We start from the raw sequence: 20,891 nt of genomic DNA, 5'->3' as shown, positions 1-20,891 counted from the left end.
ACTGTAGCGGTGTGAGTTTGCATTTCGCTGCTCTAAGGCCATGGTAGGCGTTCATATTGTTCAGTTTACGATGATTTTCGTCAAACAACCCGAATGTGAACAATAGAGAGTAAAAATACACACATTTCATTCAGTTGCTTGATGTTGTTGTGGATATTTTATTTTTTACCCAAAAGAGCACACAAATTAAATGCCTCTTTTTGCCTACCATTGCTCTAAGGTAATGATCTGTATTTAGTGGTACCAAAAATTTCCTATCTAGTATAAGCTACTGAAATCTGACGAGACCATCACAGGAAGCCTGTACCGATCAGAATTTTTTGTTTGAAGCCAGCATTGGCCGAAAAATTTCCAGAATATGGGACCCGACATGAAACTGTAATATTACATCATGAAAATACTCGGCCACATATTGCAATACCAGACCGTTTCGATCGATGCAGAACGCTCTCTTTGGAATACGCTTTGAAACAGAGTATCCGATATTGGCTTGATTCGTTCTTGGCCTCATAAGATGCTCAGTTCTTTTGGCACGGAGTCCATGAGCGATTGAACATGAGTGTGGTGTGTTTATTTGAATTGAAAAAGTAACAACAACACAACAACAATGTAATATAAAGCAAAAGTAAAACATAATTTAAAGGAATGTTTGTATCTAAACAATTTGAATTTTCTGTTTTTGAGTAACGTTTTATATCACTGGTTATGATACCGATCATAAAATTCTACACAGCCGTGCTATACAATTTGTTCCTTGGTAATCAGGCCTACATAGCGACTGGGAATTTAATCCTATGATGCACTTAAATATTTTCTTAAGCAGAGAAACACTATATACATAACTACTGCTACAAATTTTCATAAGTTTGACGATTTAAAAGGTAAGAATATATGAGACCTTTAATGGAAAATGGCATTCAAAATAACTACATGTTTTAAGGTGCTTTTCCACACACAAAGTTTAACATTGTACTGGATGATTTAATAAATGTTATATTCCAAAAATGAGCAGACATTTTATCAGGGATTGCAATATGCCACAATTAGTGGTTTAAAAACACCAGAAAATGCTTTAGTGTAATTAGATATTAGAAATTAAATAGAGCACGTTTTATCAATCCTAATATGCAACGAGAAATCATTCTCACACTTAAAAATTTAACAAATAAAACGCATTTCATAAATCTCCCCATGCCCATCATCACTTAATGTTAACAAATCTAAATATCACTCTGCCATTTAAGCCTAAATAATTCTAAACGATGTTCATAAATGTTTTCTTTGTTTGGATTTCCTTTTTTTGCCAGTTTAAATGACAATTAATTGCGAAACTAATTATTTTAGTGTTAAAAATCTTTTCATAGAAAATATCAATCATCAATAAACATCAACACCAAACATTTCGCTCTCTTTCGTTGGATCTGTAACAACAAATGAACGACAAAAAATACAAAAAAAAAATAAGAAAATAGTTTATCGGATTTAAAATCATCATTGTCATCATCGTCATCATCAGCCACAATCATTATCAGGGATGGAATAGCCAAAGTATCATCGTCTTTGGATGTTGCAGCAGCATTATTGGTCTTAAGAGAATCGACATCATTCACATACCAGCAACAAGAACAACTACAGCTAGTGAGTGTACTACTTAAATAACAAAAACAACAATAACAACAACAATATCAACAACACATTCAATATAACATTGATCAACTTCAACAAAAATGTCGTCGAGTGCATCATGTCCGATGTTGCGATAACGACAATAAATAATCTTTTTCTTTCAATGCTTTTTCGATGAATGAATGTATGAATGATTTACGATGTTTTAAAAGCGACTAAAGAAAAACAACAACAACAACAGCAGCAGCAGCAATACTGAAACACACCAACGAAATAAACAACAACTACAGCAGCAGCAAACATACAAACAATTTTTGCCTTAAATAATTTATTGAAAAATGAAAAGTTGCTGGCTGCTGCTGCCGCTGCTGCAACAAAAAAAAAATATTTATTTTCATACGAGTATTAATAAAGAATAAAAACACTAAAAATACTAAAGCATACAAGAGTTAGAGCCAGCATATTAAAATAACAACAAGTGACAAAAAACATTTCATCATACATCCCAGCAGTTAAGCAAGCAGTCAATGTATCCCTTATAGACAGTAATTGTCATTAATGTCTGACCACTTGGCTGACTCCAATTTATATATTTTGGGTCACGTTATCTTTGTAGTGCAGAGATATGTAAATTGGTTACTTTATACATTCCATGTAATCTAGCATGAAGACAATTGCAACTTAAGTGTCTCTAAGTAATCTAGAGCGTAGTCACTTTAAACGTTAATTTTGTACTGCACTTTTTTGTGAGTACAAACTGGTTTTATACAAATTTCTTTTTTTTTTATTTCATATTTTATTTATTGTATCTTCACAAAATAATGTGAACTATCAATAATTTGTTCAAATCTTAAATCTAAATATTAATTTTTATTTACGTCCCACCACAGTTGGACGAAAAATTATGTTTAATTTATAGATCCTATCATCAGCGCAGGTCTGTTGGATTCCTTCTTCTTAGTCGGATGTAGCCATTACTTCTCATTAATGTTCGTGCAAGTGGGTTTGGGTGAACTTCTAACTTTTTCAAATATGACTCCGCTTGTTTGTTTATTTCATTTTTCACCAGGGAGACACCTAGGTCCTTATGAATGTTAATATTTCTCACATACCAAGGCGCTGCTGTTATCATTAGTAATATATTATTTTGGAATCTTTGAATTTTTTTAATATTAGAAGCTGAGGCCGTGCCCCATAATTGAATTCCATAGCACCATATGGGTTTTATTATTGAGCTGTACAGCAAAAGTTTGCAATCTAAACTCAATCTCGAGTTTTTACCAATTAGACAGTAAATTTGTAGTAATTTTAACTTCATTTGAGTCAATTTCGTATCTATATGCTTTTTCCAGGTAAGACGTCGCACAGTGGTATGAGAATAAAAAAAGATGGAAATAAATCTGTAACTTCTAAACCCTTACCCGATTTGAATGAAATTTCACATGCGCAAAGAGGTAGTGTAGTCGAATTTCGTTTGTGTTACGATTTTTAATCTCCTCATTTAGAATCTCCTCGTCGAGCACTACATTTTCTATTTTCGCATTTGAATGTTAGGTAAATTCTCAGCGAGTTGTTTAGTTTTCCCTAATTTATTTGACACGTAAAAAACATAAGGTAGACATGTTATATATCAATGGATAGAGGATTTTGTCTACTTTTCAAAAAATTATATACATTTTGACAATTAAAAAATTCATGGAATACTTTTTTGAAAAATATGACAAAAAATGCTTTTTATTGAATTTTGCATAGATACAAATTTTTCAAATTGAAATAAAATTTTTATTTATGAATATTTTTTAATGAAATTTCACAGTTCTGTAGATTTTTCTATATAAAATGCAAAAATGAAAACAAATTTTGAAATTTGTTATCAAGTATCCCGCAATTCCTAAAAAAATCTTGAAAAATCCAAAAAATGGGATTTTTTCGTTTTTTGGCTATAATATCCTTACCAGGGGCGGGGTTATCGGAACCCTTTACAAAATAATTAAGAACTTATTGGGCCATCTAAAATAGGTTACTATATTTTGATATCGAATACGCGATTTGAGAATTTTTGCCCTAAAGTTGAATTTTACATAAAAAATAGGCATTTTTTGAATGGACCTGCTCCCGTCGATATCAAAAATTATAAATGTTTTTTTCATTTAAAATATTTGGCGTAAAGTTAGCTTTTCAAAAAGTACAAATTCATTATACATCCTGTTAGAAATTTTTTAGATAACTTAAAAAGAATAAAAGTACTATTTTCCCAAAAAAATTGCGTTTTCGCCTTTTTTAATTTTTTAAATTCAAATTTGGACTCAGCCATGATTTTTAAACACTTCTTTCTTTTGATATATAGATCTATTGTTAATCCTATAAAAGAAAAATGGATAAAATCGGGGAATATTTGGAACCGCGGTCACCAAAAAATGTTGAAAATTAAATTTTAAAATGCGAATATCTCCTAAGCTATAAGAGATAATTGATAGCTACGGGGAGGTTTTATGTAGTGCTCGACGAGGAAATTCTATATGTGTGTTTGTTTAAATCGTAACACAAACGAAGAAATAGGATCATTTTAAAAATTGATCATACCCGAGGTGTCCTACTTTGGGAACCACTGCTCCCGCTCCTGGTGGGCTCATAAGGTCCAAATTCAAAACTTAAACTCGACTACACTTCCTCTTTGTGCATGTGAAATTTCATTCAAATCGGCGTAAGGGTTTAGAAGTTACAGATTTATTTCCCTCTTTTTTTATTCTCATACCACTGTGCGTCGGTCTAGATGCAGACCTAGATATTTAACTTCAGTTTGTTGAGGTATTATAAGATTATTTATTAGGATTGTAGGGCACGATTCTCTACGCAATGTGAATGTAAGATGTATACATTTTTGCTCGTTTACTTTTATTCTCCATTGTTTTAACCACCTTTCTATGTCGAGTATATGGTCTTGTAAAAGTACAGATGCTTCTTGGGGGTTTTCATGAATGGCTGGTATAGCTGTTTCATCAGCAAAAGTAGATATGTGGGTTCGACTGTTTGTAGGCATATCACAAGTATATAGCAAATATAGGAAGGGACCCAGTATACTTCCTTGGGGTACGCCTGCTTCAATAGGCTGTGGTGAACTTATGAAGTCTCCCTCTTTAAGAACGAACTTTCGATGACTTAAATAACTTTCTAGAAGCTTGTGTGTTTATGCAATTTTTATACAAATTGTGTTGATATGATTCTCATAAAGTTTATTTCTTTTTACTTAAGTATACTGACATCCCTATCTTGAAGTCAATTGTCAACTTTAGTGTCTCTATGTAAACTAGGGTGTAGTCACTTTAAGCGTTTATTTTGTAATGCACTTTAAAAAGTAGGTTGGTTTACAAGTAATCGGTTATTGGACTAACTATTTGAGATCAAATAGGTAGCTAGTAAGGTCACTGACTATGTGAATCCAATAACTACTTTCGACCAAAATGGTCAATTCAATCGCTATAAAAACCGTCCTTTCACAAGACGTGATTCAAGCTCTCTGTGATCTGATTTGCAATAGTGGCTAACGCTGTGGTGGTACTGTGTATTTTACGAAATCCATGTCAGTGACGCCATCAAGAGTCTTAACGACAGCACATAAGAGGAATATCGGCCTGCGAGATTATCCCGTAGTCGCGTCTGTATGTGATGTATCCGGGACTGCAATGTTAAGAACTTTGTTTACCTCAACGTGCCAATAACTGCACTCAAGTATCCGCTTGACTTCGTTTACCAACTTGCGATATCCCAATTCAGCTGGGCCATCCTCGGATTGTCAAAGTTGGTACTTCTATTATCAACATGCTCATCTGCGAGTGCCGCCGAAATGATTGTACCCTCGCTACCGCTGTAATGAGATTCGATATTATAAGTGCACTAACGGAAGGATACAGGGGTTTTAATGTGTCAATCGCGAGTATGAGACCTTTCTTTGTCAATCTCAAATAATCAACTGGGGGAGTACAATCTTTCCCAGGGAACCCATTTGAGATGGCTCGAAGTCAAGAGTGTGAGAAGACTGTTTTTTAGACAACCCGATCAGCATAGTATTATTCAGGTTGAGATTTCCGGCCAAGGGCTACAAACTGGCTAAAGTACAATCGAATATACGAAGAAGATATATTGTTACGAAATTGCACTTTTAATTTGAATTTAACGGTCTGTAACGACTGCTTGCAACATTCATCATATTTATAAACATTTCCATCAGTAGAAACGTCTATTTATCAACAATGTTGATAACACGCTGTTATTAACATTGTTTATAAGTAAAACAACATTAATTGTTAAAGCTGTTAACATTAAAGCTGCTAGAAGCTGTAGGATTAGAACATTCTAGTTGTGTCCGTTAGATAATTCATGAAATTACTAGAAGATGGCACTGTGTATATAAAAAAAGCAACGAGTTGCAGTTAGTATATTGAAGGCGCTGTTAGACCAGTGTATTCTTGTAAATTATAAAGTGTGTATATTAAAAACGATTGAATGTAAAATTAAAAAATAATAAAAAATAAACCGATTGCATGGCAGTCTAGATATTCCATGAAATTTTCTTTCCCCCTTTTTCATTTATCACAACGAGACTTATTTTACTCTATTGAGTTAACAGACTTATTAACCTAACCTATTGATAAACTGTAAACTTTCTGACAAAATAGACACAATTAACCCTTAAATGCATGATTTTTACTTTTATTTTTCTATAAAGTATCAAATATTTAGTTGATTTTTATTTATTATATTTCATTTAGCTTTAGTTTGATTTAGAATTTCGTTAGCTGAAACTTTTCGTACTCCATTTGATTTTTCTGAATTAGTATCAAGCTTACAATATGCATTAAAGGGTTAAATTAATATGTCCTCTGTTAACTTTGAACTCTAAACTTAAACTATTAACTTAAAAATTTAAGGGAATCTTTACCATGTTTATGTTTACTGGGCAGCAGGTATTTCGAATAAATGAAATAGTGTAACATCATATGGAGTGGAACTCAATCATAACCAAAACTCATTGATTTAATAAAAATTATCATCGGACACACAAACCACAATTGAAATGACACAAACTAAAAAAAAAATGGTTATGAAACAAATACAAGTTGCCTAAATTGGTAGAAAAGAGGACGCCTTTCAGCCACAGCAACATATACAACATACAGCAAGTGAAACAAAAACAAATAGCAATAAAAACAACAACAGAATTTTATATCATTCCATTTCTCGTTATGCATTTGAAAAATGTCAATGTAAATTCCCATCACATGCTACAAAGCAATGAGACGTGATTCCCTCCTTTTAGTTTCAACTCTACAAATACGAATTCGAATATGAACATGAATATATTGTATTTTTTAGAATTTTTTTTCCGCAATGCCATGCAATCGTGTGATATAAATCGATCGTATTCTCACTCTCATAGCTGGCATGTTTCATAAGGAGCCACCACAATCATTCCTGCAACTACCACCATCAGCACTTGCGAGTGTTTCACTTAATTCTCTACACTCTTAAAGTTTTTCAACGTAACAGGAAACAGATCAACAATACACTCTGACTTTTAAGTATATTTTGTTGTCCAATGATGCCCACTCTCAACGAACAGTCAGTCAGTTAGTCGAACGTAGCAACCACACACTCAAGCACTCCCGTGCATGCCAATGGACACAGGATCTTCTTCCCCACACAACTTCTTTGGCTTTTCATTTATGCTTCTTCCAACATGTTACTGCTGCTACTGCTACTGCTGCTGCTGCTTTTAAGAAACTATTTGTTATTCAATGCGTGTGCCTGTCAAAATATGCATGATGGAATTATGACAGATCATCATTATAGTGATGATATATGAGTAAAAATCTTATTGCAAAAACCAACAAACAAATGAAGAAGTGGACAAAAAAAAAACTACATACAAATAAAGAAGCAAATCAAAACGCAAAAAAGGAAGCAAAAACGACAGCCACTTGCAACAAGAAATCTAAAAGACAGTGACGACAATACTGTTGTCATCGTCATCATATTTGTGATGTGTAGTTGACAAACAAGTTGGAAAAATATTTAATGAATTGGTCACCACATACTCCTCGTACTTATACTTACTTGTTTCTGTTTATTAAATGTTTATTTAGTTATTCATTCTTTAAAGGACGGCGGCTGAGAGATGGAGACACTCGAGTTCCTCTTTAGCTACCACCATCCTACTGCACATCCTACTACTACCACTTACTACTAGGCATACTGTGCGAAAAACTCAACTCTTTGAATTGATTTTACATTATTCTTAGACGTAGTGTGTACTTAAGTATTTCTACAGTACATAATATCACATCTGACATATTAAATTCTAACATATTTAATTGATTTCAAGATAAATAAATACTGATGTGTATTAAGGTTACATAAATATTTACCACATACATATTTAGTCCTGCCAAGTAACTTCTTACATTTTTATGGGAGATGTTTAATGCATTTAAGCATACTTGTAAATATTGTTTTTACAGTGAGTGGCATTACAACGTTAAACTGTCAAAAACAAATCATTTATTTGCTTTATCTGAATAGAAATACCTAGAAAGTATTTTTTTATTATGTCCTATTATGTTATTTTTATTGTGAGAATCCATTCCAAAATGGGACAGAAAATTATTATGTTCGAATTTATCATTTTCGATTTAAATAAAATTTAACATACATAGTACGATTTGGCTTTTTGACTGGACAGTCTTTTCGTTCCAGAAATATGAAGTCTTGAATAATGAAAAAAAAGGTCAAGGTCTACAATTGTTCTCAGTCTGTTTTAATGGTTCGTGTAAATACTAGGGTATTCATTCGACTAATGATCGTTCGATTAATCGAATAATTTCTTACGAATAATTATTCGAACAAGTTAAAAATGGCCATTTTCGAATAACGAATAATTCGAACAATTTTATGTAGAATAATCGAATAAAACGAATAAATATTTCATATATATTTAAATTTATTAAATTGCTTAAAATTTGTGATAATGACTCACAAAAATTGTATTGTTTCTGAAATTCGACAAATAACTAAAGACAAAGGGACTGTAGATGAGTGTTCCGATAGCTCCTTCTATAAATATATAAATAATACTGCAAGAAGTTACAATTCTAGAAACAAATCTTTCAACATTTTTAACTTAGGACTTGAACCAATGAAAATAAAAGGTACGGAATAAAATATTTGTTATTTAGCTGGCGAAATATTAGAAGAATCGCAATTAATAATCAAAATATTAACTTACTTAATGTGGTGTTAAATGTGATTTTGAAACGGTCGTCGAAAGTGATATTGAGGATGACATTTATAATGATTACATTGAAATAGATGAAGGCCATGATCGCAAAATATATGTGTATAAGTGATGTTATAACCACGTACGTAAGTGTTGCAAAATATTTAATAAATCTAATGTTAAACAAAATATTGCAAACTAACGTTTTGTTGCAAGAAAAGCATGGAGTTCGTCTTCTACATAATTTTGTACATCGTTGAACATCTTTGTCTAACATGAAAATAAACTTTTTTCGTATTTGTAAATGCGTCAACTGACTTCAAATTAGCCACGTTCACTAACAATGATATAAAACATTGGACAGATTTCCTTTATTGTGTAATCCCCCAAGACCACTTTATTAAGCAAAGATTCGGCAACGTTGATAGATCTTGATGTATAATACAATTTCTTATAAATAATTTAGAAATAGTGAATAATTAATTTACTAAAGAATTAGTTACTCAATTTAAACACCAAATTAATGAACGACATAAAAAATTCTTAATACGTTTTATATTTCCTAAACGGAAACTGAAGGTTTTGTAGATTGTTTGGGAGTTAATCTGATCAGAATATTTCTGTTGAAAATTTAATGATGGACTTTGTTTTCAAATGTTTTTTAACATGAATTATTAACTTTAACGTTATTTTTTGTTTTTCTTTAACAACAAAATATTAAAAAACGAACATCAAAACATCATTCTGTACTTTTTTAAAAAAAATTTAATTATTCGAATAATTCGATTAATTTTAAACGTGTGATCGAATTATTCGAACAAGTTAAATCTCTTATTCGAATTATTCGTTTTATGCGAACAAGAGAAAAATCGAATAATTCGAATACCCTAGCAAATACTGAAGAATCAGAAGCTCTTGATGTTCTTGGCAAGAGTATTCAGTGCGATGAATCACGATGTCCGCCAAATCATATTTTCCCAGTGTCGAAAGAAGCATTCAAGTGCCTTGGTTTTCTAAAACTTCAGTCAATCTGTGATCCTTACTATTTACATCACTTTTATCCGACACAAAATGGAATACAACTCTCATGTGTGGGCCGCTGTTCCGAAGTCTATTTTGGATGTCGAATTAAAAACTGATTTATGCATATGTAAGTGATTTTTGAAAGTCGAAATATGGATTGATATATAGTAGTATTGATAGTACTTATCAGTGTAAAATACTTGTTGAAATCTGAATTTGTAAGTTATTTATGTGGGTTAATGTTTTGCGAAAGTGGGTCTAATATGGGAGATATTTGTAAGAGAATTATTCGTATTTAAGTAAATTTGGAAAGTAATTTCGTTTCGTTTTGTGATTTCTTTTTGCGAAATTTTGTAATATTTACGCTTTAATGTACCACACCCAGAGAAAAATTATTGTTGTACTTGTTTACTGCAACCATTTCAAAAATGTGTATGTTCACTGTAACTATTTATATGATTGCGGTAACCGTATTATCGCAGTCATATCGAGTCCTTAGCGCCAAATTATCGTAAGCGACATTTTCAAAACTTTTTTTTTATTGCAAAAATTAAAATATTATGGACCGACTGATGTTTTAGCGTTCTCAGAATATCAAAATTGTTAATAACTTCAAAATTATAGGGGGTAAGATTTTATCGTAAGTCAATGTTTACATTTTACAGTAAACGAATTTTATCGTAAGCGAAACATAGTGCTATAGAAAAAAAAATTTCACATGAGCAAAGAAGAAGTATTTTCGAGTTTAAGTTCTGAACGTGTACCTCATGGGCCCACCAGGGCCGCGACCAAGGGTCCTCAAAGTAGGACACCTCGGGTATATTACATTTTTAAAATGATCCTATTTCTTCGTTTGAGTACCGATTTCAAAAAAACTACACATATAAAATCTTTTCATCGAGCGCTACAAAAGACCTAGTTATAGCTATCAATTACCTCCTATAGCTTAGGAGTTATTCGCATTTTAAAATTAAATTTTCAACAGTTTTACCCAGCCTACTCCAGTTTTTTGATAACAGCGTATCCAAATATTTTCCGATTTTCTCCAGTTTTCTTTCATTAGACTAACAACATATGTATGTGTCAAATATAAAAAGAAGTGTTTAAAAATAATGCCTAAGTCCAAAGTTATATGCATTTTAATTTAAAAAATTTTAAAAAGCCGACTTTTCGCTAATTTTTTGGGAAAAAGAACTTTTTTTTCTTTTTAAGTTATCGCAAAAAAATTCTAAGAGGATGTATAAGGAATTTATACTTTCTGAAAGCTAAGTTTTAATAAAATATTTTAATTGAAAAAAAATAAAAATTTTTCTTACCGAGGGGACCAGGACCATTCAAAAAACACTTATTTTTGTATGTAAAATTAAAATTTAGGGCAATAATTCTCAAATCGCATATTCGATATCAAAATATAGTAACCGATTTTAGATGGCCCAATATGTTTTTAATTATTCTGTAAAGGGTTCCGATAACTCAGACCCTGATATGGATATTATAGCCAAAAAACTAAAAATTTCCATGTTTGGGATTTATCAAAAATTTTTTGGGAATTGCGGGATTGCTGATAATAAATTTCAAAATTCGTTTTTATACCCTTCAGCTTCGTGAGAAGGGTATATATAAGTTTGTCATTCCGTTTTTAATTTCTACATTTTTCATTTCCGACCCTATAAAGTATATATATTCTGGATCCTTATAGATAGCGGAGTCGATTAAGCCATGTCCGTCTGTCTGTCTGTCCGTCTGTCTGTCTGTTGAAATCAATTTTCTGAAGGCCCCAGATATCTCCGGGATCCAAATCTTCAACAATTCTGTCAGACATACTTTCGAGAATTTTTCTATTTAAAATCAGCAAAATCCGTCCATAAATAACGGAGATATGAGCAAAAATCCGAGACAACCTCTGAAAATTTCATCAAAAAACACAATGTATTGCATGCTTTGACAAAAAAGCAACAAAACGTATGTTTTTGGATGTGCATGCTTTGCGTATTTTGTTTTTTTTGTGTTGTTTCTTTTGGCGTTGTTGTTGTTTTTTATACAACTAAACGTTTGTTTGGTTGTGTGTTGGTGTTTTTGACAAAACACCAACAAATCGTATGTTTGGATGTGCATGCTTTGCGTATTTTGTTTTTCTTTTGTGTTTTGTTTCTTTTGGCGTTGTTGTTTTTTAAACAATTAAACGTATGTTTGGATGTGTGTTGGTTTCATTGGCTTGCGTATTTTGTTTTTGTTTTTTCTTTTGGTGTTTTGTTTCGTTTGGCGTTGTTGTTTTTTGTGTTCTTGATAAATTTAGGATGCTGTACGCTGAAAGTGGGCAATGTACATACATATATACTAATTATAAAAAATAATAATGCATCCACAACAAAGGTGAAGGGTATATAAGATTCGGCATAGCCGAATATAGCACTCTTACTTGTTATTTTTCCATTTAAAATAGAAAATTTTACATAACTGTGAAATTTCATTAAAACCTATTCATAAATAACAATTTTATTTCAATTCGAAAAATTTTTATCATCTTTTTCAATAAAGTATTCCATGAATTTTTAATTGTCAAAAGTTATAAATATTTTTGAAAAATAGACAAATAGCTTGAACGAAATTATATTATATCGCATCATAACATTTTTAATTTTATGTATAAATTTCAAAATAATCGAAAAAACCTTCTCCTGTAAAATCCTAGGTGAGGACATACTAAACCCGTTTTCAAAGATTTTGAAACACCTCAAAATTTTTAGTTATTTTGAAAAAACTGTTTTAGGGTAGGTCGTAGTACTTTAGTACCTCTAACTCACATTTTTAGACCAATTATAGTTAGGTAAAGAATTAAGCTTTCATAAAATGTATGTATAAGATCTATATTCCTAGAAATTGTTTAAGTTTTTATAAATAGTTTGGCTTTCTTTTTTATTTGTTTCCTAATTTTTCAAATTCAACAATAGTTATTTTAATTTTTTTCTATGAAACCCTATTCTTTTTTGCACAGTAATTTATAGACAATTTTATGTAGACAAAAACGAGATATTAGTTGTTAAAATTGGTTTATACGTGCAAAAGTTATTAAACTTTTTCGAAATTAAAAATTGTAGAAACATTTTTTTTTATATTTTTTTGTTTTTTTTTTTATTCATATGGGCTGGGGGCGAAAATACTAAAAAAAAGTGTTAATGATAAGATTAATAACTTTTACAATTTTCATCCGATTTGAATTATTAAAACTATGGTTTGTTAAGAACTAAATTTCCTTAATACATTGGTATAAATTTGTATAAGCTTCCATATCAAAATAAGCAATAAAAAGCGATTAAAATCAATCCCGTTTAAAAATTTAAAATCGGACAGAGACTGACTAAGTTACAAATCGATAAGTTCAGGGACATAACTGAAAACGGTTTTAGAATTAACTTCTGAATTTGAGGGTGTTTTGGAAATTTGTTAACACAATTTCTAATGTACTCAGCAAGTCCTATAACCTACGCTAGGTCGTTTTCCAAGTTTTTTTCCATCGTAGCACCGTGTAATGAATCATTATATCATAATATGTTGTTCTCATATTACTATAGCAATAAGCAAGAACTACATATACAATCAGATATATGATTGCGATAATCATGCGAATCTTAATTTTAACATATTATGATTACCGTAATCATATAAATAATTACAGTGACCATAATATTGTTAAAAAAAACTTGTAAACTTTTTGAATCATGTAAAACTATATTTTTTAATTCTGCTTGCAAAGAGCCATATTCTAGGAAGAATTTTCTGTGGGGGCTGGGAGAAATCATGGACCGATGCTTGCCATTTTCAAAAGAGATTATACTTTCATCAAAAAAACATTATGTGTACAAAATTTCATGAAATCTGGTTCTACTCTACATATCTAGGTTAGGTTAAAAAGGCAGCTAGTATCTACCAACTCACTTGGGTCCATGATTTGGTCCCTAGAGGATCATGCTCAGGACCTCAAGAGGTCCTTCACATGTCAGAATTGGGTTCAGTGCCGAACCAACCTGACGCACGAATGAACGAATCCATCTTCCTGATATCCAGAGTAGCAAAAATGGACTGCCTATTGTCGCAGTCCTTACCCCTGCTAGAGCAGGGCAGAGACAGAGGAGATGTTCAACCGTCTCATCCTCGTCTTCATCATGGCAACTCCTACAGAAGTCATTATATGGAGTATTCAGTCTCCTAGCATGCGCACCAATCAAGCAGTGCCCCGTGAGCACTGATATCAGAGCTCGTAACCTAGTCCGTGGTAAACCCGTGAGGGATATTGACCTGTGATGGTCAAAAACGGGCCAAGTGAGTCTCGATATCGAGCAATTTGTCAAATTAGACCATCTGAGCTGAGCAGACTCAAATAATTTACGCTGTATGATTGACTTACAGCAAGATAGCGGTGAACCGACCAAATGATCGATCTCATCAATTTGTAAACGTGAGCCTCTTTTGGCCCGTTCATCCGCAATAGCATTGCCAGGTGCACCAGAGTGACCAGGCACACAGAATAACTCCAGGTTAGAATGTCTCGCCATCTCATTAAGAGATACCCGGCATTCATGTACCAATCTGGATGTCGAGTAGACGCCAGATAGAGATTTGATAGCAGGCAAATAGCCTATAGTACTTCATCCAGTGTATTGCCCTTTTAATCGCTAAGATCTCAGCTTGAATTACACTACATTGATCATGTAGCCTGAAGCACACCCTCTTTCGAAGATGGGGAATATAAAAGCCACCTTGGAGCCATCTGTATATATGACATACGTGTCCCTAGGAGAAGGAGACTCGCCCACCAACGATACAGAGAAGCTTGTGTCAATAAAGGGTAAGGGAGTGCAATAGTCAATGTTAACAGGGAGATAAGATATACTTCCCAAAATAGACGCATGGCCGGTACAACTAGACCTCCATGTTTATGGCCAGTTGTTTGGCCATTAGATCAGCTGGTAGCCAGTGCATCATTACAAACAGAGCACAGGACGGAGTACTGCGCAGCGCACCCGTAATCATTAGTGCAGAGATTCGCAGGATTTTTTACATATCTAGATCTTCATAGAATTTTGTAAGGACCCAGAATATACATATATATTTTTTGATTCTACAACCAATATTTCGATATGTTACAAACGGAATTACAAACTCAATATAGCCCCATCTTTTTTGTGGTGGATATAAAAATGAAAATTTTACCGTTGTATCTACTAGGAATTGCATTTAATCACATTATTTTATAATCGCGATTACGTTCGTTAATCTTGATTATCGATTAATCGCAGTTATATTTTGTTTAAATACAAAAATATAATTTACTGTAGAAACTAAAATAATATATTAATTATTTCAAAGTTTTACTAAAACTGGAAAACGTTAACCCTTAAATCCTGAAGGTCAATGGTCAAATTTTTCAATATTTGGAATTTTTAATGGAAATATAGCGAAATGTTATATATTTTTTGGCCGATTTTGATGAAACTTAAGAAAAATATAACACGAAGGCCCAAAAATATATAACAAAAATAAAAATAGTTTTTGTCGAAAATCGCAAAATTAAAATCACAGGTACGGAAAAACTATAGGACGTATTGTCATACTTTTTTCATAATATTATTCCCTATTATGTTCTCAAGAAATCCCAATATGATGATCAGCAAATTCTGAAATTTGTTTAACAAAATTTTTCAAAAATTGAAATTGGAATTTGGAAACTGCCTTTAAAAAATTATTTTTTTTTGGTCATACCTGCGAATAGGTTATAGGACAAAAACTCATATACAAATAAATATGGATATATTTTAAGTAAAAATAAGCTTTTATTTTAATATTTATCAAAATATTTTAATTTTGTTCATAAATGTCTTGTTCTAGTGGCCTGAGAAACGTTAATGGCCTGGCGATTTGTTAATAACTTTAACATTTTTTAACCAATTTTTATACACATTTCGATTATTTTAAATTAAATTGTAAAAGTCATTATTTAATGGCAAAATTTTTACAAAAACTGAAAAAATTTCTTTTTTCCCCTTGTAAATGCACCTCAAAACTGCAGCGTCGTTGCGCCACCAGTTAACGTTATCCTATTATCCTAATATTTTACACAACGTATTTCTACAATACATAGAACAATTCTAGAGGGGGCGGCCTGTAAATCATTTTTTATTAACTTTTTAAATATTTTTATTTTATTTACATGTAAATAAAGTTATTATTTAATAAAAAAATAATTAATTTAATTTTGGTATTATGTGACTTTACTTTGGTACATTTCTGTGTGACATTTTTTTAATAAGTCATTTTTAATTGCTATATAAAAACACTGAGAATTATTTAACATAAGATAATCTTTTGAAAACAATATTCCTTGTAATGTTGAAGAATCCAAAGCATTTCTGATTTTTGTTTTATTTAAATTTACAATATTAAAACTCGGAACAAATTGTGTTAAAATTGGGAAGGCCTTTGCATTATTGACTCTCTTTAAATTAGAAACATTTTTCCAATGTTTCGAGTTCGGTGAATTTCATAATACGTATTTCTCGAACTTCATTATCAATTTCTTGATATTCTTTTCCATTTAATAAATTTGGAATAAGTTTAGCCCATTTGTAAAATTGAATAATTTTTTTGTTCAATGGAGTTTAATCCTTCTAAAAGTTCATCGTCAAAATCAAAACGTTTTAAAATTTGTGAAACCAATTCAATATAAAATTGGACGCTGTCTGCCTTTCAATTTGTTAATAAGGCGACTTACAAAATTTGAATTTTAGGAAAAAAGGGTTACCATATGTTTTGGTTTTTAAAACTCGTAATTTTTGTTCGCGGGAAAAATAAAAAATCGTCAATCGTCATTTTAATAAATTTGACTTAAAAAATCGTCAAAATGACGATAAATCGTCAAAGTTGGCAGAGCTGCTTAAAAGTGAAATATGTATAACACTGTCTCCCAGTGATGGGATTTGTGGCACAATTGTGCCATTTTTGGCACTATTACGTTTTGAGTGGCACAATGGCACACTCGATACTATTTTGGCACTTTCTATACTTTTCCAAATAAACCAATATAAAAATAGTTTTTTTGAATTAATTTCGGAAATAGATTTCAAGTTTTATTTTCTTATTTTAAAAATAACGAAGCTTTGACCGATACCAGCATTTTTTGCAATACAAAATAGAATTTCTTCTTCAAATTGAGTCATTAAATTAAAAATCTGTACTGAACGATTATTATAAATCTGTACTATACGATTATTATTAAATAATTGCCTGAAAAACTAAAATGTATCAGATTTTAGTAAAATTGTTTTATGCTAAATTCCCAATTTTTAATTTGATAAATTCACTGAAATTTATAGTTGGGGGATAAGCTAGTTCCTATGCGCATTTCACTGGTTGCTTAGGCCAGATCATAAGGAAACCTTTTCCCAAAAGGCTTTAGAAAAACTAAAGATATTATACAAATAAAACTATAGAGTCTTTGAGAATTACAGACACTCAAGCTTTATTTGTAAAAATATCAAAGCTTAAACAAAACACCAACAATAAACCGTGATTTTAGTCGTGTTCACGTACTTGATAAGTCTTGCAAAGAAAATAAGTAAAATAACACAAAACAAACGTTTTAAATTGATTTATAATAAAATACAACTTATTTTTACAAATTGTTGTTCGCGTACTTTTTTGGATATTTTTTTAGATTGAGAGTAAATGTATTTTTACGCTCTAAATCTAAAGGATAATTTTTACTGGAAAGTACGCGAACACACTTTTTATCTTTTCTTACATTTCCATACTACAATTGGTTGGTTCTTGCCGATTTATCAGATTTAGTTAGACATGTTAGATTTTCAGTAAAAATGTATGATTGTCACACAATTTACAAAGAGGTTGTAGGCTCTTTGAATTCATATTTTTGTTAAAGATTGTTGTTATTTACTAATCAATTTTAAGACGATTTGAGTGGAATTTATTTAAAATGGAAAACTTATATATATAAACAAAATAATGTAGAAATGAAATTTCCAATTTTATTTCCCATAATCATAGTCAAACATTAAAAAAGGTAAACAATAGAAGTAACCGCGGAATCTAAAGAAAAAAGCAGTTTGTGGTGAAAAAATGGAAAATATAAGATTAATATCATATTTACGATATTATGGTTCTAATTTTATTGATAACAGTTAAATAATTGCAAAATCTTTCCCAATGTCTTTTAACTTAAACATTTTTACTTTTTGCTTGGCGAAAAACAGCTGATGCTCTTGTTAACCGAGTTAAAAACAACTTCAGCTAGTTTTATATTTAGTGTCAACTACAATGTCAGAAGTATACTTTACCCGGGTGGTACTGCGCTTCTATAAATATATGCGACGAACGAAATTTTAGAAAATCGAAAAAACCTTTTAATAGTTTAAATTCTATAGAACTCTAAAATTTGTTCAGTGAGTATAAATTTAATTTAAATCGAAACAAAATTAAAAAAAAAAATTAAACCAATAAAAACGAAGTGGTCTTGGTATTGGTAAAGCGAAGGTTAATTCTCTTAAAATATACTTTATGTTTGCCTATGATTATGGGCCATTCATTGACTAATTGTCCGAAGACGATATCTGTGGTGGTGATGTCGAATTTGGATTTCTCTTGGGGGCTTTTTTCAACACACGTTTTTTTATTTATTTTCAACAACCTAGCCTTATTGGCCATAACCGGTTATAAATTTCTTCTTAAGAACGTTTCGTAATTTATTCATAGTAAAATTTGCTAAAGTTAACTTAAACTAATTGGATGAAAGGCTTCGAAAATGTATCAATCCGACCAGATACATTTTGATCAAAATTATAATATTTATCTTGAGGAACCCAAAACATCCGAAGTTTTAACTTAATTTAATCTCCAATCTTCTAGTCATAACCCACATTATGCTATTTGCAAATACGAATTCAAAGAGCCTAATAGCAAATGACGTAGTATGATTCGATTGAATTACCATTACTTTTTATCAAATTGTATAAAAAATTCTGTTAAAAAGGGATACAAATTCGGTTTATTGGCACTATTTAACCCATTTTGGCACAATTTTTACATCAATTTGGCACTAAATATAAATGTTCAAATCCCATCGCTGCTGTGTCCATAACGAGAAAACCAGAGAAACATTGCTATATATTTTAAGTTAAAAAATTTGCTTGAGTATTGATAAAAAATCTATATAAGCATTCAAAATTAGATGATATTTTTAAGCAATATTTTATGGTATATTAATAAAATAATAGTGAATAACATTTAGGAATACAGTAATTTTGACTTACCTGCACAATCAACTTTGCACGACATTTTGTGCAGGTAAGTTAAAAATGCAGTTAACCTCAATGCACTTACCTGCTCATTGATGCTGGTAAGTGCATTTACAGTTTACTGCCCAAAAAAGGAGCTAACAGCAAGTAATTTACATGAAGCTTTGTGATTTTTCCGTCTAAAAATAACGTCAAATTGATATTTTAGCTACTTTTAAAATTATTAAGAAGTTTACAACATTTTTTTTTTGATTCAAAATCGTATTTTTCTTATTTGTTTTGATTTAATTTTGTATTAGGCAGCTAAATTAAATTTGTTTCATGAAAACCAGTTATAGCTTCCAAAAGTATTATGCACTTATCTTAAATGTGCAGGTATGAACAATGCACTTAAATTAACGAATTTATATGGAGTTTGGTAAATAAATATACAAAACACAAGTTTTGTGCACTTATATGCAAAATGCTCTTAAGTAAAAGGCAGGTAAGTCAAAACTACTGTATATATTTTAAAAAATCCTTACATGAAGGATATTGTTTAAATTTATTATCATATTTCCTTCGGAAAAGGATTTTTGATGATATGCTCAGAAAAATTTAAGACTTACCCAAATTATCACAAGGTTATACTGACAGTTCGAACTGAACTGAACTTATTATTTATTGTTAACCATACAGTGGGCTATAATTGCGAAACATCTTTAGAAAAATCTTTAGGGTATCCCGAAAGACTAGACGATAGTGTGCTGGGCTATGAATCTGGGGGTTGAGGGTTCGATTCCCGCCAGAGACTCTAGGAAGCAAAACGCTTCGCAGTTTGTGATTGTTTAAAAATAAAAATTTAATATATCTTTTTTGAGATATCCTTTGTTTACAGACAAAATATCATGGGTTCAAAAGAAAATAATTTCTAGGAAAATATATTTAAACTAAGATACATAGGTATATAAGTATATAAGTATTACTATGAGCGATTTTACACAATTCATATGTACAATTTTAACATTGTAATTTTTGAGCAACTTCAAATTTTGTATGACCATAAAAGCCCAAGGTCCAACGCCTTATCGAAAAACTTTATTATCGTAATTTTAATTAATTTACTCACCTGATTTGCCGTCGGATATCCACAATCAATTTGATACGATGCCATATTTTTAAACTCGTTTGTTTCTTTTTCCTTCCACTGACAACAATTCAAGTAACTCTTTAATTATTTACAAAGTTCATATTGTTGTGAAGGGGGTGGGTCGCAAAGTGAAATGTCAACTTTTATTTTGATTATAATTTTTATTTATTTTTATTTATTTTACTTTAAAAGAACTAAAGAACTCTTATTATGTTTGGGTTAAAAACTTTGACACTTTATTATTGCTGTTGTTGGTTTTCTTTTTTCTCTTTTTTTATTTAGTAGAACAAAAATGTCACATTAGATTGACATAATAAATGTTTTGCATAAACATTTGACCAGAATGCGAAATTAATAAATGGAAAAAAAAAGTGTTGACATTAAAATTTAATTTGTTTTTGCAAAAAAATCATCAACCATCATGATGAAGAAGAAACAGTGTGGAAAGAGAGAGCAAGATAATGATAAAACAGAATAAGACGCTACAGACGATGACTGCGGCAACGACAATGAAAATGTAAATTATTTTAAT

At 31.0% G+C, this 20,891-nt stretch overlaps 1 protein-coding gene across 1 annotated transcript in view; it reads right to left on the bottom strand.

Annotated features, from left to right (window-relative positions):
- LOC135953869 (homeobox protein caupolican-like) overlaps positions 1-20,393 on the bottom strand; it is a 260,802-nt gene extending 240,409 nt beyond the window's left edge. Inside the window, exon 1 of the mRNA XM_065503891.1 lies at positions 20,339-20,393. Within this exon, the coding sequence (XP_065359963.1) occupies positions 20,339-20,383 (45 nt within the window). The 5' untranslated portion in view covers positions 20,384-20,393. The remainder of the gene's footprint in view (positions 1-20,338) is intronic.
- Positions 20,394-20,891: the final 498 nt, after the last annotated feature.

The sequence above is a fragment of the Calliphora vicina genome, chromosome 3, assembly GCF_958450345.1.
Source record: "Calliphora vicina chromosome 3, idCalVici1.1, whole genome shotgun sequence".
NCBI classification, from domain to species: domain Eukaryota; kingdom Metazoa; phylum Arthropoda; class Insecta; order Diptera; family Calliphoridae; genus Calliphora; species Calliphora vicina.
This window is presented reverse-complemented; position numbering and strand designations above follow the sequence as displayed.